The sequence below is a fragment of the Lathyrus oleraceus genome, chromosome 4 (genome assembly GCF_024323335.1).
Source record: "Lathyrus oleraceus cultivar Zhongwan6 chromosome 4, CAAS_Psat_ZW6_1.0, whole genome shotgun sequence".
Taxonomy (NCBI): Eukaryota; Viridiplantae; Streptophyta; class Magnoliopsida; order Fabales; family Fabaceae; genus Lathyrus; species Lathyrus oleraceus.
The window spans coordinates 440,532,575-440,556,972 of NC_066582.1; the positions used below are offsets into that span (position 1 = coordinate 440,532,575).

Sequence of the window (24,398 nt, forward strand, 5' to 3'; positions counted from 1 at the left end):
CTTAGGAACCCATTGCTTCTTGTTGATAGGCCTGTGCTATTTGGGTATGGGTTGATAGTGAGTCTGTTGATGAACAGGGGTAGGGTAACCATACAGCTTATAGTAGAAGGGCTTTAGGTGACCAAATTTCCCACAGTAATGGCATCTCCATCTTTGGTGTTTCCCTTTCTGCTGTCTTCTCCTCTGATGTTGTGACATATGATGTGACATCTCAGGACTGCTCTTATTATTGCTGCATTTAGGTTTGGCTTGAGGTTTGCAACTAGTGTAACTGCTCTCAGCCTTAGATTTATTGTACCCTATTCCAGATTTGTCTCCTGTGATTAGTCCAGTTTGGAGAATCTTGTCTAAGGAGTCAGATCCATTGTTTAACATCCTTACATACTTTGTCATCTCTTCTAGTTTTGAGTTTAAGAACATAGCTTCAGTTTTTAACATGGAGATGGTTTCCACATGTTCTGCCTTTTCATTCTCCAGCTGTACTATCTTCTGGCTTTCAACTTGTTAACTTTCATTTAGCTTGACCTTCAGAGCCACTGCTTCTGTTTTTAATTTGGAGATGGTTTCCAATTGTTCTACCTTCTCATTCTCAAGTTGAGTTATCCCCTTCTTCTGACTTTCAACCTGTTTACACAGCTCTACACTTTCGTGACACAACTTTTTGTAGGTAGAGGTCAACTCTTCAAAGGTCACTTCTTCATCACTTGAGTCTTCATCAGAACCCCATTTTCCTGTCAATGCAGTCACCAGATTTGCAGCCTCCTCTGTATCACTCTCATCAGACCAGGTGGCAGCAAGACTCATCTTCTGCTTCTTGAGGTAGGTTCCACATTCAGTTCTAATGTGTCCATACCCATCACATTCATAGCACTTTACTTCTTTTCCTTCTTTGGGCTTCTCATCTGACCTTGCTCTTCTTCCATTGCTGATGTCAGATGAGATGTTCTTGACATTTGCCTTGGATCTTACATCCATTTTTTTAACAATCTGTTGAACTGTCTCCCCAACATTGCAACTTCATTGGCCAAATCTTCATCAACATCCTGACTATTTTCCTCTTCTGTGTTTGATATGAAGGCAATGCTCTTGGTTTTCTTTTCAGAACCATCATTCAATCTCATCTCAAAGGTTTAGAGAGAACCAACCAGCTCATCAACTCTCATGTTGGAGATGTCTTGAGATTCTTCTATGGCAGTCACTTTCATAGCAAATCTCTTAGGTAGTGACCTGGGTATTTTTCTTACCAATTTTTCATCTGACATCTTTTCTCCCAAGGCTCCTGAGGCATTAGCTAATTCAAGGATACTCATATGAAATTCATGGATATTCTCATCTTCTTTCATCCTCAAATTTTCAAACTTGGAGGTGAGCAATTGTAGTCTAGACATCTTTACTCTAGATGTGCCTTCATGAGTGGTCTTGAGGATGTTCCAAGCATCTTTAGCCACTTCACAATTGTTTACCAACCTGAAAATATTCTTGTCAACACCATTGAAGATGGCATTCAATGCTTTAGAATTCCCAAGGGCTAAGTCATCCTCCTCCTTGGATCATTGTTCTTCAGGCTTATTCTCAGTAGTGGCTTCTCCTTCTTTAGTAATTACAGGATGCACCCAGCCTGTTAACACAGCCTTCCAAGCCTTGTTATCAAGAGATTTTAGAAAGGCTATCATTCGAGGTTTCCAATAGTCATAGTTAGAATCATCCAAAATTGGTGGCTTATGAACAGATCCTCCATCTCTCTCCATTGTACCAGAAAGTATTGTCCCTAGATCTCACCCAGAACCAGAGAAGGATGCCTGCTCTGATACCAATTGAAATTCTGGTATCAGATATAAGATGTCGAAGGTAATGTCAAGACACTAATATCTATTAACACAAACAAGATAAAGATGCAGAATGGTAAAGCAAATGACACAAGCAATTGTTAACCCAGTTCGGTGCAACTCACCTACATCTGGGGGCTACCAAGCCAGGAAGGAAATTCACTAAAATAGAATCAGTTCAAAGACTCTCCGTACACTTCAATAAGTTACAGTCTTTCTCACCTAATCTCTACCCGTGCAATTTCTACCTAAGCACTATTAGATATGAGAACCCACTCACTTCCCTACAATCACACCTGTGATCTTAAACAACAATCCCTTGAGAAAAGAAAACACTTTTCAATAACACACTCTTGATTTTACTTCACAGTTTCAATCAAGAAGACACACTCTTGATCTTGCTTAACAACTTTGATCAAGAAGACACACACTTGATCTTGCTTCACAGCTTTGATCAAGTAGACACACACTCTTGCATAACAGCTTTAGAGTGACAAATTACAACCACAAATCAGTCCAATTCAATCATCAATAGATGACTTGAATGACTTACAAGTCTCACGACTAAACAGACACAAACCCTGGCTCTTTCTCTATATTTCGCTCAGTATTGGTTGTGTTGTAAAACAGGTTTTCTAAGTCCCTTTTTATAAAAGCTTTCAGCTGGGCTTGGACATCTTGAAAACCCTAAATCTATTTTCCAATTAAATCTTTTCATAACAGCTGGTTAGATCTCCTTGGAAAATAAGTAAATCAGGTTGTAATCCATGATTGAATGCGTCTGTAAATCAGATCTTCAATCATACATAGATTGCCATTAATTGTGCAATCACAAAACACCAGATATTCACACTGAATGTTCTGTGTACAGGATGTCATGACATCGGGTCTGACATCCTGGAAAAATCCTGCATAATTCCATAATTCCTTTTATAACTTCCAGCGGGTACAACAAACATCAGATGTCATGACATCGTGTATGACATCCTGATACAATCCTGCATGATTATGTTTTTCCATTTCAACTCCAGCAGGTACACATTATCAGAAGCCATGGCATTGTATATGACATTCTGAAACAATCCTGCATGATCATGTTCTTGAACTCCAGCAGGTACATAGGATATCTTATGTTAAGACATCACACATAACATCTTGTGAACTCTCTTTGTTTTACCAAAATTGCTGCCAACACATAGAACCAACAAAATTGACTCTTAACACTTCTTGAGAGAACTTGTTAGTGAAGGAAGATTGAAGTTGGGATATCGTAGAAGTGAATCCAAGTGACCGATTTGCTGGTCAAAAGAGTCTCAATTGAAGTGTTCAAGAGATTAAAAAAATTAATGAGAATGAAAGATCTTGAGATCTTGAATTAAAGTAATGTGTTGAGAAAATAATGTAGTTCAAATCAATGCAATGAGTTGCAGTTTTATATCCACATATTACGTCATGTATAACAATGTTAGTTTTCAAACAAAACCATAATACAACTAGTTGACATAATATGTCAACATATTACATTTGTTATTTTTTTTTTTAAATCTAAGTTTGTAGCTAAATGCAATTGGTTGAGGTTTTTTGTTTTCTTTTAATAATTATACCCCATCTTATATAATTGTATTAAATTTTTATAAAAGTTTACTCAGACATTATATTAAAAATTGAATTGTTTAAATTTTTTTAAAAAATAATTTTATTTTTAAAGAGTATTCCTGAAATTAGTAACATCTGAAACTTAATTATATGAAATCACACATCAATGATCAATTTTCTAATGAAAAAGTAGGAATCACATATACACAGTACAGATAAAAACACGTGGCCGACACAAACAAGTGACCACTATCACCATTACACTACAAATTCTACATTTTTAGCTCCAAGAGTTACCACCACTCACTGTTTTTTCCTCAATTCCCACAAACAACAAAACATAAACTTAGGAAAACCAAAATTAACAATAAATCCTGCTCTCATTCTCTCTCTCCACCGCCATCCACTTCTTTCCACTTCCTCCAAACAAAATAAAAAAATACTCTTTTTTGCTTTCTGAGATACCCTTTTGATTTCTTCCTCAATTTTCCATTCAAGAATCTCAGTTATCTCAGTTATCTCAGTTACTAGCATGGTTTCATTGGAAGCTATATATAGTGTTGCTTATGTGTTCTTACTTGGTGTCTCTTTGGTTTTGGCTGGTGATATTGTTCATCATGATGATGTTGCTCCCACAAGGCCTGGCTGTGAGAACAACTTTGTTCTGGTACTAAATTCTTTATTCTTCAGATCAATTGCATAACTAGTTCAAAAAAAAATGTTAACTTTTTGTTGTTTTGATCTTGCTTTTGGTTCTTGCTTGCTTAGAATCTGTTGGAACAGTGAAGAGATTTGGAAAACATAGAAAAAAAAAGTTTTTTTTTTGAGGAAATGAAAATTGGAGAGTTGGTTGGGATTAATTAATTTAGAATTTTTTTAGGTATTTGATTTGAGCTTTTGTAAGAGTATTTGAATTCCCTTTGAAGTTTGAAATTATCTTACTAATATAGGCATTTTAAAAACATTTATGAGACTATTTGGAACAGTTTATAAAAACAGATTTTTTGACATGTTATTAAACCGTTTTCTGCTTATTATAATAGCTTATGAATACAACTTATAGCCTATATGAAAATAATTTTTTTAGTAAAGAGATAGTTTATACATAAACCCTTATCACATATGTGTTTATGTGCTATAAGCAAAAATCTGTAAATGTTTTGGTTTATGGTTTCTTGATTTTGAAGTAAACTTCTATGCAATGTTGTCTTTTGCGTATAGCCGCGACTAGAATTGTAAGTAAATATTCTCTTTTCAGATTCATTGTATTTGTTCTATATTTAGACCAGATACATAAGTTATTCAATGAATTTGAAGATGAAACTTTTGCTTATAATAGTGACTTATGACAGTGACGGAAGGGTGTATATTTTGGGGTTTTCCTTAACAGCTTCATATGGTTTATTCTCTTTTGTTAGGTCAAAGTTCCAACTTGGATCGATGGCGTGGAAAACGATGAGTATGTTGGTGTCGGTGCGAGGTTCGGTCCTACGTTAGAATCAAAAGAAAAACATGCCACTCATACCAGAGTTGTCATGGCTGATCCTCCTGATTGTTGTAGCAAGCCTAAGAATAAGGTGTTTTGAGTTCACTTTTAAACCATCGAACTTACCAAATGCAACGTTACGTGATTTATTTGTTTCGTTTTTTCACTATTGTTAGCTCACCAGTGAGATCATTTTGGTGCACCGAGGAAAATGTAGCTTCACAACCAAGGCAAATATAGCTGATGAAGCCGGTGCTTCGGCCATTCTCATTATAAACAATCGTACAGAACTTTTCAAGATGGTTTGTGAGGTAAATGAAACTGATGTTGATATTGGAATCCCTGCTGTTATGCTTCCACAAGACGCCGGATTAAACTTGGAAAGACACATACAGAATAACTCCATAGGTATGTCCGATTTTCATGGAAGTGTCGGTTATGTTGTAATTAGTTGCTGTTTTTTTTGGTGTAGAACAATTTAAGTATTTGTGATGTCTACTTTATATTTCGATATCTGATATATGTAGTCTTATATAGTCTTTGTGCTATTGCATGTACACTTCTTGCACTTAAGTTGCCATACAGTTATACTCTCCACTTCGTCCATTGGTTGATGTTGCGGAAGTGTTTCTATGGCTCATGGCTGTTGGTACCATTTTATGTGCTTCTTATTGGTCTGCTTGGACTGCAAGAGAAGCTGTTATTGAGCAAGACAAGCTTTTAAAGGTTACCGAGTTTTTTTCATGCAAATTTTATTCACTCTCTTTTGGATAAAAGAAGAAATACTAAAAGATAGAGTGAAGAAATAATGAATACAATAACCGAGAGTATAAGTATTTTGTGCTTGCAGGATGCTTCAGAAGAATATGTTGCAGAAAGTGTTGGTTCCCGTGGTTACGTGGAAATCAGTACCACAGCAGCGATTTTATTCGTGGTGCTTGCTTCTTGTTTCTTGGTTATGCTGTACAAATTAATGTCATTCTGGTTTGTTGAAGTTTTGGTGGTTCTATTTTGCATTGGTGGGATAGAGGTCAGTTATTCTTGTATCGGCTTTGTTCGCGTCGACTAGAGCTCATCCCTCGCTCTAATCTTTGTATTTTCGTATGCTTTCAGGGACTGCAAACTTGTTTGGTGGCTCTATTATCATGGTAAGTCATTTATCGTTGAAGTTCGTTGTTCTAGAGTACGTGGTTTTTCCTATTATATTGTTGTGTCCGTGTGGAATTAACAGATAAGTTATTATAGTTTCAGATGGTTTCAACGTCCGGCGCAAACATATGTGAAGATACCGTTCTTTGGAGCTGTTCCATATCTGACACTTGCTATTACTCCATTCTGCATAGTGTTTGCGGTTGTTTGGGCAGTTAAACGCCATGAGTCATATGCGTGGATTGGTCAAGATATTCTTGTGAGAATAGTTTTATTAATACCACTTCATCTTTTAGTCATAAAACATTCCTCGACTTTTGACGATGTTTTTTATATTTCTTGTGATTGTTAATCAGGGTATCGCGTTGATAATTACAGTTCTTCAAATTGTCCGCATTCCAAATCTCAAGGTATGATTCTAAAGTCACCTCGAGCCATTTATAAACATTTATGGACGGAATAATGAAGAGTTATTATGAAAGACACCGACATATACTTCTTTCTCCGAATCAGGTTGGGACTGTTCTTCTAAGTTGTGCTTTCCTATATGACATCTTATGGGTGTTTGTCTCTAAATGGTGGTTCCATGAGAGTGTGATGATAGTGGTAAGTGTTTTGAATGAAACTCCTTTATTGTTCTCTAGGATGCTTAATTTTGGCTTCATAAACATGATGTCGCCTTCCCCCTTAAAATTGTATTGTATTTGCTCCGCTCAGGTAGCTCGAGGTGATAAGAGTGGAGAAGATGGTATTCCCATGCTTCTCAAATTACCACGTTTATTTGATCCTTGGGGTGGTTACAGCATCATCGGTTTCGGGGACATAATCTTACCGGGACTTCTAGTAGCATTTTCACTAAGGTTGGTCATCTATTGATTATACAATTCATCTCCTCAAATTAGGTTCTTAGAGAAAATAATTGTATTGAATCATGTTAACTGCTCACAGAGTTAATTATTATTGACGACTACCTTTACAGATACGATTGGTTGGCAAAGAAAAACCTTCGAGCCGGATACTTTGTATGGGCTATGACTGCTTATGGTTTAGGTATGATATGCTTGATCTCGGGTTAACCTCAATGACAAACTAGAAAATGTTAAAATAACGACGTAAATTTAGATATGGAAAATTATGAAATATGTCGCGACTGTCATATTTCATGATTAATCTGCAGGTCTCCTTGTCACATATGTGGCTTTAAACTTGATGGATGGACATGGCCAGCCAGCTTTGCTTTATATAGTCCCATTTACACTTGGTAAGTATAAATGCTTCTCTGATATCAACTCAAGTAACCATTACATAACATTTAGTAATTGAATCACATGAAACTGGTTTATTTTCTGAAACATTGTTCTGTAATCATAATTGCAGGAACCTTTTTGTCATTGGGAAAGAAGAGAGGTGATCTGAAGATTTTATGGACAAGAGGAGAACCAGAAAGGCCTTGTCCACATATTCAACAAGTTAACCAACCAATCAATTAACCACCATTGATTCCAACATAATTGTATCTTAGCTATTAGTTTATATAGTTGAGTGATAGTAACTATTAGGAGATTGTGTTAGCATATGTAACATTGTTGTAATAAATTCCAGCCAAATGGCTCTACTGTGTGCTGTAATGTAACATTAAAAAATTTCTTCTGAGATAGCAGATTGAATGTCAGAAGATTATTCAAGAGAATCCATATTCTGGTTGATGGATTTGCATGAATGAGTCTTCTCAAAAATCAAGTCTTGCAAAGCAAAATGACCTTAGAGAAGCTGCTATTTCCTATTGTTGAGTCATAATTCCATTTGTAATAACATCATTTGTAATGTAATATTCTTGTGATGATAATATAGTAAGTTTTTTATATTGAGTCCAACTCATTTATAAGATGAGATTCAACCCAAATAAATACCAAAATATAAAATAAATTCCACATTCATGATCACAACTCCAACTTTTACATTGAAACTCCTATTTATTGTTCAAATGCAGAGGAAAGGGGAAAGGAAAAAAACAGAATTCCATATACATAAAAATGAACTGCTAACAGAAGATTTCTAGGACATTTGTTTAAAGAATAACAAAAATAAACTATTTCACAATATCCGGAGAAAGAAAAACCTGAGGAGCTGTTTTTTATTTTTTATTTTTAAGCCTTAATAAGCATCCTACGGTTACTCATTAAAATTACCCTAAAACAAAAAATAAAAACAACTGACATGCAACAATTTTCTTGTGCTTGCCAGAATCTCTCAAAATTTTGAAGCCAATGGCCATCTGGGGAAGATTCATTTCCATTCTGAAAGTCCAGTCCTGAACATGGAAAGAGATGTTCAATAAGTTGTTGTTAGAATATAACATAATATCACTAGATGTTTTAACATAAATGGTTTTTGAAATTCAGGTAGAAAGCACATGATGGTTAAGGTAAAATATTGAAATGCATGGAAGAAGCATACAAGCATGTCGCCTTAGACAACCGTTCCCATTGGTGGTAGTTAAAAGCATTGTTTTCCTTTCTTGTGTTGACGACAAAAAGTCTTTTATTCTCTCTGGCCAGTCGGAATTTAATCGGCGGGCAAAATCTTCCACTTCCCTGCATCACAATAACATACAAAATAAGTTTTGGCGCCCATCATCAACGAAGCACTTGGTGTAACCATCCTGCAAACTTCTCTTTATATCAAAGAGAAATCTGTTTACCTAAAATGAACTAATGAAAAACAACATGCAAGGTAAATAGATAGTGTCATGAATCAGAAAATAGACCAACCTGTCAATTTTTGCCTTTAATACCGGATCAATCTCATCATCTGTATCATCGTCATCAAACTCAACCATAGGATCATCGTCTGTATGGTGTGAATTTGAGGTCTCACACGGTCTATCAGCTTCCAAACTATGGTGTCTGATATTATGACCGTTTACCTCCTCCTGCCAGAAGGAAGAAAGGCAATATACAGTTAATATTTCAGTGGTAGACTGTAGACTACATGTTTATTCATCGTTGACATTGTGCCAAATGATTAAACAGTGTATAAATAAAACAGAAGAACAGAACATTTACAACAACCTTCTTATCTGGTACAGATGCTTCCTTCAAAGAAGAATTCTTCTGTTGGTCTTTTTTCCTTCGATTCTTCTTTTTATTTTTAGAAGTTTTAATCCCCTTCGGATCTGTGACAAAATTCTTCATCTCCAGTTAGGAAGTCAAAAGGGAAGTTGAAGAAAAATATAAGGCTATAGCCCTCGGACAGTTTGGACCCAAAAGAATCTCAATATTTTCAAAATGCAATTAGCGCATCCCAAAAGATCAGACCAAATTTCTTATCCCAAATGATGAGACAATATAAGGGCACTAGCGGATCACTAATGAGCTTTGGCACCATAGAAAGAAAAGTTATATATAGAGTTTAATCCAGTTTGTGAATAATTTTCTGTTTACTAACTACAATGATCTGAACCCTCTGAATTTGGCCCTGATAACCCGAAGTTCAGCTGTAAATAAAGTCAGGCCAAAAGGAACGTAAAGTTAGGCATGTTAAATATATTACTTAGAGCAATTTATCTGTAATTAAGTTAAAGAATAGTGAAATACTTGTCATATAGAAAAGGGATCAGGTGTTTGCACCGTCCTTGCCCAGTCTGTCATAAAATTGTGTAGACTAATTAAGATATGTATTAGATTTAAATTATAGTTGGTTGAGAGAATATCTCTATGATTAGGTTTGTTGGTTTTATCGCTATAATCAAGGGATTTAGTTGTAGATTTGATTGTAATCGTTTGGTTAAAAATTAACAAGTACGAGAGTAATTTCTCAGTCAATTCAAATAATCTAAATCAGCATAGAATCTAGAGCTTGGTCTGAGTTGTAGATTTGATTGTAATCATTTGGCTAAAAATAACAAGTATGAGAATAATTTCTCTCAAACAATTCAAATAATCTAAATCAACATACTAGTATTTAGAGCTTGGTCTGGTCACAAAACACTAGTCGTCTTACTCCCGCACGTAGCTGTCCCGTTAAATGTCCAACTTACGCACCCCTACAAGTCACGGCGACTCCACCATCAGATTTTCCGGAGTTAAATCGGCCAGTCTCTGAAGCACCTCTGCCAATCGCTATGTCACCTGCCGGCGAGCGAAGGGCTGGCGCCTCCCTGCAGAACTCTGACGAGATCGCTGTTGATTCTGTTAGACTCTCCTTCCCGGTTCAGTTGGGTCCCACTTCTAGTTTGTGGGTCCCACATTTAAGGTGTATTCAAGAGGTTACTTTGTTGTTTCAAAGGTTTTTTTTATGATTGTCGAGGCATCCAAGTAGCTTTTCTGCAGTGTTTTGGTCTTTTGCCGCTGTGACTTAATCCCAGTGTCTGTTGCTTCAATATTTTAGGTCCTTGGTCACAATATTTTTCGTCTGTTGTACCCATTTGCACACCGCTTAGTTATTGTGTTTTTTAGTGTTCCTCTCTGGTTCAGTTTTGCTTATCTTTTAATTTGAGGTTGTTCGATAACAATACCTGTGTCAGGTATGTTGTCATATGTTAACTCTTACAGTCAGTTCCAAGTCCGTTGATCATCTGTCCAAGTCACCCTTGTCAGTGTGCTTTTTGCCTTTTCTCAGTTTTGTCTATAATGGAAGGCTCCCCACCCATCCATTGGTCTCAGCATACTGTCAATAGTATATAGCAGTCCCTTCGCCTAGCCAAAGTCAAGTTTGAGTCGTTGGCACCCATCATAATGACATGCCACACTAAAGTTAATTTTTTTTCTTTTTTGGTAGTCCTGTTGTCCAACTATCGTCAATGTTGATTCGCTGGCACCAATCACTTAAGTTGGATGTTTCAAGCAAAGGACAACATCTGACCCACTATCATTGCAGCATTGTTTGGATGTTCATTGTTGTCCTACTATTGGTTGGTTTGGTTTGGTTTGATCTTCAAAATTTTCAAAGGGTATATTTGCAACAAACTGATAGTTTGGTAAGGATTAGCTAGAGGGAGAGTGTTTTAAGATGCGTACTAGATTTAAATTATAGCTTTTCGAGGAAATAGATATCTCGACGGCTGTGTTTGTCCATTTTATTTCTATAATCAAGAGATCTAGTTGTAGATTTAATTATAATCACCTGGCTATAAATAAACATATCAAATAATCTAAATCAACACTACCTCTGGTGAATAATTTATCATCTAAAAATGCTTCTATTAATCCTCTTAGTTTTAAAATATGTCCTTTTTAGCAATAGAACACCGACATTGGAAGGAATGTTGTCAAAAGGAACATTGAGTAAGTATTGTTTTACATCAAGAAGAGATTTCATATGACCAACGTGTAAAACATTAAACAGAAAGCACACAAATTAGGAATGAGATCTTACACATTTAATTTAATGAGAAGTGCTAAGAACACTTTCTTTTCAACACAATCTCCAACACGCACTCTCTTATTAGGTGAAACCCGTGTGGGTCTCACCTTGGAAATGGATCCCACATAAAGTAGTGGAACTCACATGTGTTTCATTCACTAAGAAGAGTGTGTTGAAAAGAGTGTTTGTAGCACTCCTCTAATTTAATAACAACCAACATAATATAAACATCAAGTACACAAAGAAGAGAACTGAAATGCTCAAATTACCTCCGTCATTTCCATTAATGAAAGATAAAAGGTCATCAACTGATCGTTCATCTACATGCTCTTCTTCAACTTCAACATTCTGAAACATGAAAATCAACTTCAAAACTTATCTAAAACTTAGGGCATGCAAAATGCTGCAAGAATGCATCAGGACCTGTGTTGTCAATGGTTTGGGGTACCTCTTTGTATGCCAAGAATATTGTAAAATGACAGAACTACTCACGTATGCTGATAGACTTGAAACTTTAAGGGGTAAACAGGTCTTTTGACTAGGCCTGGTGCCGGAAAAACATCAATTAGATCAGAAAATCCTATCTCATTTAGTCTACTATCATGCCTAGAGGCTGTAATGTTAACAGTTTCAGCTCCATGAAGAGCTAATGAGTGCTCACTTTCTGTTTATTGTTGTGTTTTTTCTGTTTGATCCTGGTTTTAAAAGAGTGTTCTACATGAACATTGCCAAGCGAGTGTTGTGTTGGTTTAACATGGTGACGCCATGCCATCTGCCATAAAACTATGGACGCCGCGTCGCCATGTTGGCGCCACACACCATTGACAACAATGATCTCCACGGCTCTCATTTGCAATTGTTGAAACAAAAATTATCTAATTGAGAAACAATGATTAAATTTGACAGGACAATATATAAAATGTGCTGGAAAAAAATCATGTAGCACCTTTATCCTTTCACGCTCTTTAAGTTCTTTCCTCTTCTTGGCATACAAGCGATTCAAAAGCCTGATCCTTGGATCGTCAGTAATGTTTCTCAATGGCTCCAATTTCTCTTCCTGGATCATAAGAATGTGTGAGAAATGAAAATTGAAAATCCAAGAAAACATAATCGGAATACAGAGTTCTCACAAGCACCAGACACCTCTGTAAGATCATCAGGCAAATGAAATATGTCGCGTATCTCCTCCGGTGATCTTCCTTCGATTATTCGAGCTAGTGCACGACTGGTGAGATCAACCAATGGCTTTAACTGAAGGCTGTCTGCAGCAGACGTCAACTCACAGAGCCGTTCTGTGTCTATCCTGACAAATTTCTCATCATAAGACTTCCGTTCCTATACAAAAGAATAATCACAATGTCAAATAATCTGTTGTATTCATTGTTCAGACTTGGGTTAACTTGTCTAGAATATAATCCATAAGATAAGAGCATTGAAGAACCTTGTTTGAGCGGCCTAGTACTTGATGAAATCGACAATAATCAAGAATTAAGCTCAACATTGCAGGACTGACTTGTTGAGGAAGACATATTGCACAATTCTTGGAAGATCCCATGCTTTTTTGTATTATTTCTTGACATATAAATGGGCAAAACATCGCAATCTCTTGTTCCACTTGTTGGATTGAATCATCGGATGTCTGAAGCCACACATAAGGCTTCATCATCTAAAAATACAAACAAATGTCAAATATAGTGTCAGTTTCAATGCCGAAAAAATAGCCAAAGCAAGGTCTTGATTCAGTAATAAGTAAGTTTAAAAGTAAAAATTGTCACTCCAGAATTCAGACGAGATAAACCATATACAACCCTGTCACAAGTTTCGAATGTTAAGAAAAACACACAAAACATAGAATCCAAGCATCCACAGTTTCAAATCTCTGATTTTTAAAAGGGGGATTGGAATTCAACTTTGTAGGAGAAAAAAATGCACCAAACTTTTAAACAGGAACAAATGCTTTCGAGTTCACGGTAAAACAGAACTATTGAAATTATTCTATGTAGTTTAAATCCAATAATGTATCAAATATTATTGGAAACGAATCAGGAGAAATAGAATAAATTATTTATAATTAAAGGACAAACGGTAAGTTAACATTACCATCAAGCATTACAACTTAAACAAAATTTAACAACTGGGCTAGATTAGACAGTTTTAAAAACAAAAATACATATATTCACTAGTACACAAAGATACCATACCTCAGGATTAATAACTGCCATGTCAGTTTCTGACATCAGAGAACAATTTGACTTGCAAAAAGTTTCTTTATGACGCAAGGAACTCGGTTACAAATTTAAGTTCCAAAAAACCACTTATTATGTCCTCCCGTCAAAGGTCTTCTGTAATTAGGATTAAATTACTCAAATGTACAATGTCCCTAAGAAAATCTGCAATGCCACACATATTAAAATCAACAATATATCATGATGCAGGTTAAAAAGATGTGGACTACTCAAATATCAGAATGAAGAATTATCATGGATAGCAAGCATACCCTTATACCTTATTAATCACAGATTCTGGACACAACAAAGCAGTACAACATTGCAACATTTCATAATTATTCCTAAGAAGTAAAATCTATATTGTTGTTTTTAGTCAAGCAAATATTGAGAGGGAACTATCATCAAGTCTCCTCAATTTTAATTTTAATATTCCTTAGTTGTTTTCTTTCATCGTGTGTTTGGTTCTATGGTGTCGAAAATTGATTTATATAATTTGATTATGTAAAATTGATTTGGGTTAAAAATAAGTTGAATGGAATTGATTTTGGTTAAGATACATTTACATAATAGTGAAACGAACAATAAATTTCAAGCTAAAAATCACATTTAGAGGCAAAAGCTCCAAATCGCAACTTCAAATTCATTCACAAAAACAATTCTACTCGAGAACATCAAAACATGTCGAAATCAATGCTTCTACAATCACTTTTGCCTCTCACAAAAGTGAAACATTCTTTATGATTCCATAAATTCTACCAATCACATACAATTTCTAAACCTATAATATTACTCTACTTTTGGGTGGAGAATCTCCCAAATTGCAACAAGCTATCATAATTCTGGTGAAACATAATTCTTAATAACCAACCAAATATTAAATCAAAATCTGTGTATATCTTAAACTAAACTTTGTTAAAACCAAAGTTTTAAAATACGGTTCGTTGCCGCGAAAACGGCCACGACAAAACGGTATTGGAAGGTCCTGATACCAATCCCGTTTGTTCACCTTTTTAGCGATGAAAAAGAAATTGTAGTTAACTCACACCGCAATCAGTATCACAACGCATGTGAAGACGTCACGAAAGCCTTTACGCAACCGCGAAAAAAGGCCGCAACAAAACAATATCGAAAGGTGCCGATACCGATCCCGTTATTAACCGATTTAGTGATGAAAAAGAAATTGTGGTTAATTCACACTTCGACGACCGCAATCAGTATCGCAACACCTGTACCGTCACGAAAGCCTTTACGCGGTCGCAAAAAAAGGCCGCGACAAAACGGTATCGGAAGGTGCCGATACCGGTCCCGTTATTCACCGTTTTAGCGATGAAAAAGAAAGTGTGGTTAATTCACACTGCGACGACCACAACCAGTATCACGACACCTATACCGTCACGAAAGCCTTTACGCGACCGCAAAAACGGCCGCGACAAAAGGTGCCAATACAGATCTCATTATTCATCATTTTAGCAATGAAAAAGAAATTATGGTTAATTCACACCGCGACAACTGCAATCAGTATCGTAACACTTGTACCATCACAAAAGCTTTTACGCGACCGGGACCATCATTTAAAACCTTGGTTAAAACAAATACCCAACAAGAAAATTCTCAAATTAGGTCTCAGAACAGCCCTATCAAAATTATTAAAATTCAATCCCTATCACTTTCTTCAAAAATTCTGCAAACATAATAATAACAATACAAATCATTATTTTACCTTGTCAACAATCTCAATTCACTTCTACTCACAAGTACCAAACTAACTAGAGTCCTTAACATTATGAAATTACATATCTCTTTCAAACATAATACAAATCAAATAGTACTTCATCACAATTTCAAAACTAACTTAAACACATCACTAACCTAAAAAGATAAGTATTCTAACAATTCAATTAAAATCAAATCAATTATTTTACTCTCCGTGAAAAAAATTAAACTTTACCATTTCTTGCCTCCTAATTATCACACAGATTTCCAGCAAGCTAAACACAGCGAAAAAAAACAAATTACAAAGTTTTTAAATTTGGGATAAGAAGATAAAAATCCCATTTTGATAATAAAAAAAAAACGACAATTCTACAATACGAACTTAGATGAATTGAAGATAGATAGAGTAAAAAATAAAATTAAAATCAAATGCGAAAAATAAATCGGAGAGTTTTGATGTACACGTGTACCTTGAAGTGCAGAGAGATGGAGTGAAAAAATGGAAGAAAGAGAAAATGAGAGTTGGCAATTTTTTGTGACTGGAAAATTTTTACACTCTATTGTGTATAGCTGCAATCATTTTCAATGACAACATTTGCGAAGGGGAATGAACGGGTGAGGGTGTGTTAGACGACGCCGTTTAGGAATGAAACCAGGTAGGTTGTTTGGTTTAGGCCCTTAAAAGTTAGGCCCAACTTAAAGATTTAGAAATTTCGACAGTGTATTCAGAATTTCTCGTAAAATTATAGGACGTTCGCAAATTTATCGGTAATTTTGAAAATTATTATATTTTAGCGGAAATTTCTAATAGTTCAATTTTATAAGATTTTAAAACGGTTAGGATTTTGCCTACAATTTTGGACGGTTGTGATTGTACCGATAGTTTTGTGTGGTCTTAAATAAATTCAAAGTTGTATAAATAAGGGTCATCTGTTATTGTGAAAAACATCTCAAAATGCATCTTCCTTAACTTTTGATTAAGGCTGAAGTGTACTTTAACAGAGTTCCGACCTACGGATGGCACCACATCTCTTGTCACCTTGACATCCAAGTTAAATCAATTATTGCTTGATACCGACAACAAAAAAGGTGAGAAAGATCGAATTTCGTGAAGATTGGATTGATACTAACGTTATCTAATAAAAAGTGTTATGCATATGTTTGAGTAATGTTCCACATAATATACAAATAATACATAAAAATAATAATGTCTAAATAGGTCTCTCACTGGCTATGTGTGTTACCCACAATAATCCAGTAAAAACCTCAACATTTGGGTTTACCAAACTCATGAGGTCACAATAACCGCAATCATTTGTAGGCGCTACTTGTCATCGGCATCAGTTAGAGGTGGCGGTGGAGGCACGTCATCGACGGATACCTCAGCATCGGAAGGTCCAAGACCATCTGTATGCTTAACATGTGGGATGATGTGAGGGTGTGATACTGTGAGGTACCACTCCAGGTAGTCATCCTCACACTATGAGTCATTGCCAAACTCTTACTACGTTATCTTTAATGGCATGAGCAAAGTTGATGATGTTACTCTAAAACTACATGTCAATGTCCTGCATCTGGAACATCTGAAATTGGCCGTGGGATGCCCTAGACATAATCACACTGTCACATATACCTCTCAGGCAAGTGTCTAGCGACTAAGGTCTTCCACCATATATAACCAGACAATAAAGAAGACTCGTCAAACTCAAGGAAGACTATATCATGTGTGTATGGTGTCCATATGACATCAACTACAATCAATGCATTAGGATTTCTCATGTACTCTACAACACCACCTGGATATGTCTGTCTGGCCTTCCATCTCCTCGCTCTTGGGGTGCCTGAGGGGTATGTTGCACCCTCATGTCAGATATGGTGGAGAAATGCTCGTATATCCAACACTACAAAAACAAAAAAAAAACAAAATATCATTTAACTTCCGGGAAAAATTGAAATTTCCCACAAATCACCAAAAAATCTGAAATTTCTGAAGAAGAAAAAAATTTCGTACTGCCGGAAATTCTAAAATTTCCGGTAAAATATTATAACAAAATTCCGAGGATTCTAAAATTTCCGAAAAAAATGCATATAAAAAAACCAAAATTTCAGAAATTTCCGGTACAAAATCAAAGACTTCTCACTGAAATTTTTGGAAAAAAACTCATTGTTTTCAAAATTTCCGGTAGAGACTTGAGAATTTCCGGTATCACTCTGGATTTTTTGAAATTTATGCAAATTTTGAGTGGATTTTGAAAATGATTGAAATTTTTGCAAGGTTAATATAGTCAATTCATTGAGTTTGGGGGTGTCAGGTACAACTGGGGTGGCAAGTTAAATTTTCGGATTGAGACCATGAAGGTTGTTTGGTTTAAGCCTTTAAAAGTTAGGCCCAACTTAAAGATTTAGAATTTTTGGGTTGGACTGTCCATTCTAAAAATGATATTTTTTAAAAAGATTCTTTTTTAACTTAAGTTTTTGATATTTTTAACAAAACAGTATAACAATATATACAATTAATCCGACAAAATATATATATATATATATATATATATATATATATATATATATATATATATATATATATATATATATATATATATATATATATATATTATATATATATATATATATATATATATATATATATATATATATATATATATATATATATATATATATATATATATTGTTGCGGTGCAAAAAATTGACCGTGGACATTCGCACGCTCGAGATGATAGAAGAGTCGCCATCAAAATTTATTTATTCTAAAAGGAAAGGAAAAATATCGACAAAACCCTTAAAAGAAAAAGAAAATGGTCATCACAACCGAATACGGGTTTGGGAGTCGGTTATTCGAGGGAAAGGTATTAGCACCCCTCACATCCATTGTACTCAATGGGAACCATTTAGTTACATTTGTGAATAGAATGTTAGCTTTCGTTATTTGTTTTCTTCTAGTTATTGAAAGTTTGAAAGGAAAAAAGAAATGGCACAGCAAGTTTTTTATTGGGGTGCTTGATAAGATTGCAAGTATTGCTCCTACGTATCCTCAGGTGCGACGAGGAATTCAAAACCACGTAGTTCTGGGCAAGATAAATGATGTTTTTGGGTTTTTTTTATAATGCTTGACGAGACTTCGAATCTTGCTCCTACGTATCCCCGGGTGCAATGGGGAATTCAAAACTATGTAGTTCTTATTAAGAAAATCACGTATTTGTTGGTTAATTTTAATGAATAAATGTTTAGGTCGCATTCTAGCGGCTAAACTTTTGCTCATATGCTCGCGATGAAGGCTTAAGTGTTTGTTTGTATCACGATAGAACAAATAAAATGTTGTTCATTTGTGAAAAGATTTTTGATCGTGTGGAGCCGATAAAAGACAAGTTTGATTGGTTGAGTATGTTTTTGAGTGGATAACGAGTACTTGAACTATAGGCTAAGTACGACCATCATCCAAATACTCGGGACTAGGGAGGACAAGTACGTCCAACTAATCTTTTTCATCCAACTTATTTATGAAATTTGTGTGGTGAATAAAGTCACTTTCGTCAACGGATGACCAGTATCTGCACGGGAGGCTAAGTACGATCATCACATAAGTACTCGGGACTAGGAGGGACAATCACGTCCGACTGATCTTTTTCGTCCACTAAAGAATGAATTGGATTCAGTTATTTAATGTATTTTTAAAATGGATAACGAGTACTCGACCGATAGGCTAAGTACGACTATCATCCAAATACTCGGAGACTGGGTAGGATAATTACGTCCATCCAGTCCTTTTTCAACCGATTGCTTATTGCGAAAAAAGGTTTCGAAATGATAAAGTTTGAAAAGAGCTTGAAGAGATTAAGCGTTTGATTTTTTTTATTTTGAAAGAAGATTTAATTTTTTATATGAAAAAAGTTTGAGTTTGATTTTGAAAATCTTGATTTTGATCAAGAGTTTTTAATTTGAAAATGTTGATGTTATTTATTAATTAAAATGATTAGTTAAACTAAGTTAATAGAAAAAGAAAGTAAAGATGAAAAGAAAGGAGGTGATACAATGTGTAGCAATTAAGGTGAAGTGTAAGCAAAAATGAGTAAAAATGGTCCAAAGGTCCATCACCAAAACATAACAAAAAAAAATGTTGTAAGTAAAAAAAAACAAGGGGTGTTGGAAGCCAAAATAGCCCAAGGCGCAGGAAGGCCTAACAGGGTCTGGCCCAGTCAACAAAAGGCCAAAGGAGACAGCACTTTAACTCATATTAACTTTAACAATTCTTTCCATTGAATTTCGTTTTTTTTTAATCTTATTTCAATTAATTTTTTTTATCAATGTCATGTGTGTGTGTATGATAATGGAAAATAATGTTGATGATGTTGTTGCATGAATTGTACAAAACTTATTTTTTTTTCTTTTGGCTTAAATTATGGCAATTTGTTTCATGGCCATAGGATGTATGTTGTAACTTCATGTAATAGATAATTCAAATTAATAACAAAGTAGAACTTGCTTAAATTTCAATTTCAATTTTGTATGTATTCAGCTCAATTCATGGCATGTGAAGTTTATGAACTGTATAGAAAGTTTATTGTAACATTCAATTTATTCATGGCTATGTGATGATATGCTATTTTGATTCAATACTAAATTCAATCCTTTCTTCTGTTTTTCTTCTTCTTATTCATATACTAATGATAATGATACATGATGCTGAATGAAGTGAAATTTTCCTTCTTTTTAATGATAGACAGTGGTGATGGCAATATTAAATGAGCATGTAGATGATAGTGGTGTAATGACATGAGACTAAAAAAGTGGAGAAATGGATTTGGTTTACCTTGTTTTTTTTCAAAGGAAAAGATGATAACACGGTGATGGTATAAGACAATGTAATGGATAATAGTAAATGAGTGAAACAAATGGGTTTTTATTTTTATTTTTTAAACATGATTTTAAAATTAAAAATTACAAAAAATGTAATGCAAATGGGATGAAAATCATTAAACTTGAAATTGGACTTTCACTTTGACCTAACTTTTATTGAAAAAATGCAATAGGTGCAAAAATGTAAATGAACTTAAAGAAATGATTAAAAAGATTTCAGGGAGGACAAATTTAGAATTTGACACATATGATGCAAAATTTACTTCAATCTACTTTTAATATATAAAAGTTAATTACCACCATAATTACTTAATTACCTTAATTACAATCCATAATACAGCTACTTTCATGTTCCTATAAGTAATTTCGTACTAAACTCTATTTATACTACTAAAAAATATTACCGTTATTTTATTGTTGTTGCAATCTTATCATTCCAAAATGAAATCAATATCCTGAAATCAAATTAATTATTATTGTAGTTTTTTTGCCAAATATTATCGTTACTTGATTTTCTTTAAATGACAAAATGAATATTTAATTGTATAATTATATGTTATTAAATTATAACTTTAAAATTAAAAATAAATATTTAATATAGTTGATTAATATTAATTGAGTAACTTAATATTATTGTTAATTTACCTACCAATTAATTATTATTATTGTTATTATTATTATTGATATTTATCCGCCATATATGATAAGAATATTTTTAAAATTTAAATAGTATATTTATTATTTGATTTGATTTGATTTAATTGAGATCCAAACTCTATAAATTAAAATCGGTTACTTATTATGAACAATAATATAGGGTCATTCCAATGTCAATCTATTATTAATTGAATTTTACATAGATGTCAATCTATTATAATAAAAATGTATTAAAATCAAAAGCAATAAAACTGTTTACAGTAAATAAAAATATAGAATAACATCTTAAAATTCTATTCTATTTGATTATTCATTTACTTATTACTAATTTATTTATTATATAAAAATATATCAAATAAAATTTTAAATATATGTTGTGTCATTAGCATTTATTTCAACTTTTGATTTATTATTGATTTTTTATTTCAATGAATTTTTCTTTAAATATTTATGATCATGAAGAAATTAGACTATATTTTTATTTACTGTAAACAGTTTTATTGCTTTTGATTTTAATACATTTTTATTATAATTCGGTATACAGAATGTACATATTTACTATAATTATTCTGTTGAAAGGATAAAATATGTTAGTGCAAAGATAACAGCGGTATAAGATTCAATATGCCAGCGTGTTATTGCAAAATTACATCTATGTAAAATTCAATTAATAATAGATTGACATTGGAATGACCCTATATTATTGTTCATAATAAGTAACCGATTTTAATTTATAGAGTTTGGATCTCAATTAAATTAAATCAAATCAAATAATAAATATACTATTTAAATTTTAAAAATATTCTTATCATATATGGCGGGTAAATAACAATAATAATAATTAATTGGTAGGTAAATTAACAATAATATTAAATTACTCAATTAATATTAATCAACTATATTAAATAGTTATTTTTAATTTAAAGTTATAATTTAATAACATATAATTATACAATCAAAACGATGTTATATATGTGTAACATCAAAGGTTGGATCCTTTTCAGCATTTTGCCACACACCTCTATCAAATTTATATACTCTTTTTTTTCCAGGTTATTAGGTTTATAATTTTATAGTCATCTAAATTTGCAGTTACATTAATTTTTGAATTTTTTTCAGTGAAAATGAGTAGAAAGGTTGATTCTGTGAAAGACATCAATGACTCAAAAGAAACTTGGCGTCTTGCTGTTCGAATAATGAATGTTTGGAGTGTTGTGAATAATAAGGGTATTGAACATTTGGAGATGATTGTTATGGATTCCTTGGTAAATTGCTTTTCTTTTTTTAAGTATAGATTTTTGTATGATAGTTAGTAATTACAACAAAATGCTTTTTTGTATAACATATAAAAAGAAGATTATTTTCATTTTGTTAGGGTGATCAGATTCAGGTCCTTATTCGTCATGACCATTTACTGAAATGGAAAGAGGTCATTAAGGAGAATATGACCTGCATTATAAACAATGGCAGTGTCTATAACAATGATTTTCAGTGGAAGGTATGTGATCATTCAAAAAAAATTGTGTTTCTTGGTGGTACCACAATGAAGGCAATCGAAGTTCAAAATATTCCACCTAAAGGATATTTCTGTAAAGATTTTGGTGAGATACTTCAAGGCAAATGCAAAACCGATAGACTGGAAGGTAATTTAAATTCTATTATAACTTATATATTTGCAAACACATTCAATAATGAACCTTACTTTAATGTAGATATTATTGGTGTTGTTAGTGAGATAAACCATATCCAATCCAACACTCCGGGGAAGAAAGTTGTTGTTTCTGTTGTGCTGAAAGATTTGAAGTAATGCGCATTATTTTCATAACTTATGTGTTTGATAAATTTATATATTTTGCATCACTGAATCCCATCATATAATATTGTTTATTTATATTGAAAAATAGGGGTAATTGCATAAATTGCAATTTATGGGAAATCTATGGATCAAAATTTTTGGCTTACTACAATGATCCTAAAAACAATGGAGCTATTGTAATTCTGCTCACTCATGCAATGGTAAAACATGGCCAAGGTATTACACTATCAGACTTTATAAATACATAGCTGATTTGTATTTTTCATTATACGTTCAATAATTTTTATATTAATTATACAATTTACAGTGTCAAATGCATGGAGTGGTTCCAAATTGTTGATAAATGAAGACATCCCTGAAATTCAAGATTTTATGTCTAAGTATGGATTTTATTTATTTATTTATATTCAGATTATTATACATAATTTTTAATTTCAAAAATAATCTTATTTCTACAGGTTGCCTACTAATGAACAGAAGGAGAAGCCTACTCAATCTGCAAAATCTCTTTCTAATTGGTCTGGTGGTTCTCAGTATTCGCCAGTAGAAAGGTTTGTTCATAATGCAAAATGTATGTCCTTAAGCCAGTTTTGCAAAATCAAACATGTAAGTTGAATACTATAGAGCCGAATTTATCTTTATTATTACAATTATATTGTTTGCTTTTTGAAATTAATATCATTTTTGATTTGCTTTTAGGAAACTTTATGTGTTACTGTAGCAACCACATTGAAATTTGTTGTCTCAAAGTATGGATGGTTTTATTATGGCTACACAAGGTGTTCTTCGAATGCACCTAATCCTGAAAAAGCTTATGAATGTTCATGTGGGCAAAAAGTCGAACAACCTATACCAAGGTACATATAATCTAGATGAATTGCAAATAAATTTGGTAATGGATTTGTTATTAATCATATTATTTTCTTCGTTTAAAATACTATAGGTACAAGATTGAGATATATGTTAGCAATGGTGAATCAAAATATCGATTTGTATTCTGGGATTCCGAATGTGCTGCTATACTTGGAATGACTGCTGAATTTATGCATAACTCTATGGTGGAGGTACATTGTTATACATAAGTTAAAATGTTAATAGTTTATCGAGTTGTAAAGTTCAGATTATCACTCATGGTTGATATTTTATTTTTCCATTAGAATGGAGAAGATGATCCAATGGTTTATCCTGATGAGCTTGAAATGTTGTTGAATAAGAAAATGGCTTTTAGAGTTAAGGTGCAGCCAACGTTTTCCCAAGCGTCTATTTGGAAGCTTTGTGATGATGAAGCCTTTGTTAAAGAGATTGAAAATGACTACATAGTAGAAGACGTATAATATTCACTTAATTCATGTATTATTTAAACATTTAACAAGTATAATAAATATTCGATGTTTCAATGTGCAGAATCAGTCTAAAATTGAATATGCAAAGTTGGTCCCTAACAAAGAAAATTTGGAAACTTCCGCAGTAAGTATCTTCATTTGTTAACATAATAATTTTCTATGATAAATATTGTATTATTATAATTCATTTTATATCTGACAATTAATTTTTTATATTGCAAGCAAACATTATCTGCATCTGGTGAAAATGATCCAGAATCAATCATTCTAATGACTCCGGCTAAGGATGTTGTAATTGCTGACAAGGGTGAAGAAGTTGATTTTGAAGCGTCTGGAGCTACGCAATTA

The 24,398-nt window shown here is 33.5% G+C and overlaps 2 protein-coding genes across 3 annotated transcripts; one reads left to right on the forward strand and one right to left on the reverse strand.

The window, feature by feature from the left end:
- Nucleotides 1-3,713: 3,713 nt before the first annotated feature.
- LOC127075961 (signal peptide peptidase-like 4) lies at nucleotides 3,714-7,919 on the forward strand. Its single transcript, XM_051017505.1, has 13 exons — nucleotides 3,714-4,089; nucleotides 4,841-4,999; nucleotides 5,085-5,316; nucleotides 5,483-5,634; nucleotides 5,759-5,938; nucleotides 6,022-6,056; nucleotides 6,154-6,316; nucleotides 6,414-6,467; nucleotides 6,571-6,663; nucleotides 6,775-6,917; nucleotides 7,037-7,107; nucleotides 7,235-7,318; nucleotides 7,435-7,919. The coding sequence occupies exons 1-13, from the start codon at nucleotides 3,955-3,957 to the stop codon at nucleotides 7,545-7,547; spliced, it is 1,614 nt and encodes a 537-aa protein (XP_050873462.1). The 5' UTR covers nucleotides 3,714-3,954; the 3' UTR covers nucleotides 7,548-7,919.
- Nucleotides 7,920-7,974: 55 nt separating this feature from the next.
- On the reverse strand, nucleotides 7,975-16,000 carry LOC127075962 (SKP1-like protein 21). Of its 2 annotated transcripts, XM_051017507.1 has the most exons (11): nucleotides 15,833-16,000; nucleotides 15,598-15,637; nucleotides 13,623-13,811; nucleotides 12,863-13,087; nucleotides 12,565-12,756; nucleotides 12,368-12,478; nucleotides 11,691-11,769; nucleotides 9,129-9,232; nucleotides 8,829-8,989; nucleotides 8,515-8,651; nucleotides 7,975-8,368 (listed from the first exon to the last, which is right to left on the reverse strand). In XM_051017507.1, coding segments are annotated over exons 3-11 (1,047 nt in total). In that variant the 5' UTR covers nucleotides 13,659-13,811; nucleotides 15,598-15,637; nucleotides 15,833-16,000; the 3' UTR covers nucleotides 7,975-8,366. The 2 variants fall into 2 exon arrangements, with proteins under 2 accessions (XP_050873464.1, XP_050873463.1); XM_051017506.1 differs by lacking the exon at nucleotides 15,598-15,637 and having other exon boundaries at nucleotides 15,833-15,993.
- Nucleotides 16,001-24,398: the final 8,398 nt, after the last annotated feature.

What these genes read in the sequence shown, in the direction of transcription:
- LOC127075961 (XM_051017505.1), top strand. Translation starts at nt 3,955, where the DNA reads ATGGTTTCATTGGAAGCTATATATAGTGTTGCTTATGTGTTCTTACTT. An exon ending in GTGAGAACAACTTTGTTCTG is followed by an intron (nt 4,090 to 4,840) that starts GTACTAAATTCT and finishes CTCTTTTGTTAG; the next exon opens with GTCAAAGTTCCAACTTGGAT. An exon ending in TCCGCATTCCAAATCTCAAG is followed by an intron (nt 6,468 to 6,570) that starts GTATGATTCTAA and finishes TCTCCGAATCAG; the next exon opens with GTTGGGACTGTTCTTCTAAG.
- LOC127075962 (XM_051017507.1), bottom strand. Translation starts at nt 13,658, where the DNA reads ATGTCAGAAACTGACATGGCAGTTATTAATCCTGAG. An exon ending in CATTAATGGAAATGACGGAG is followed by an intron (nt 9,233 to 11,690) that starts GTAATTTGAGCA and finishes ATTTTGTCACAG; the next exon opens with ATCCGAAGGGGATTAAAACT. An exon ending in TTAAAGGCAAAAATTGACAG is followed by an intron (nt 8,652 to 8,828) that starts GTTGGTCTATTT and finishes ATTGTGATGCAG; the next exon opens with GGAAGTGGAAGATTTTGCCC.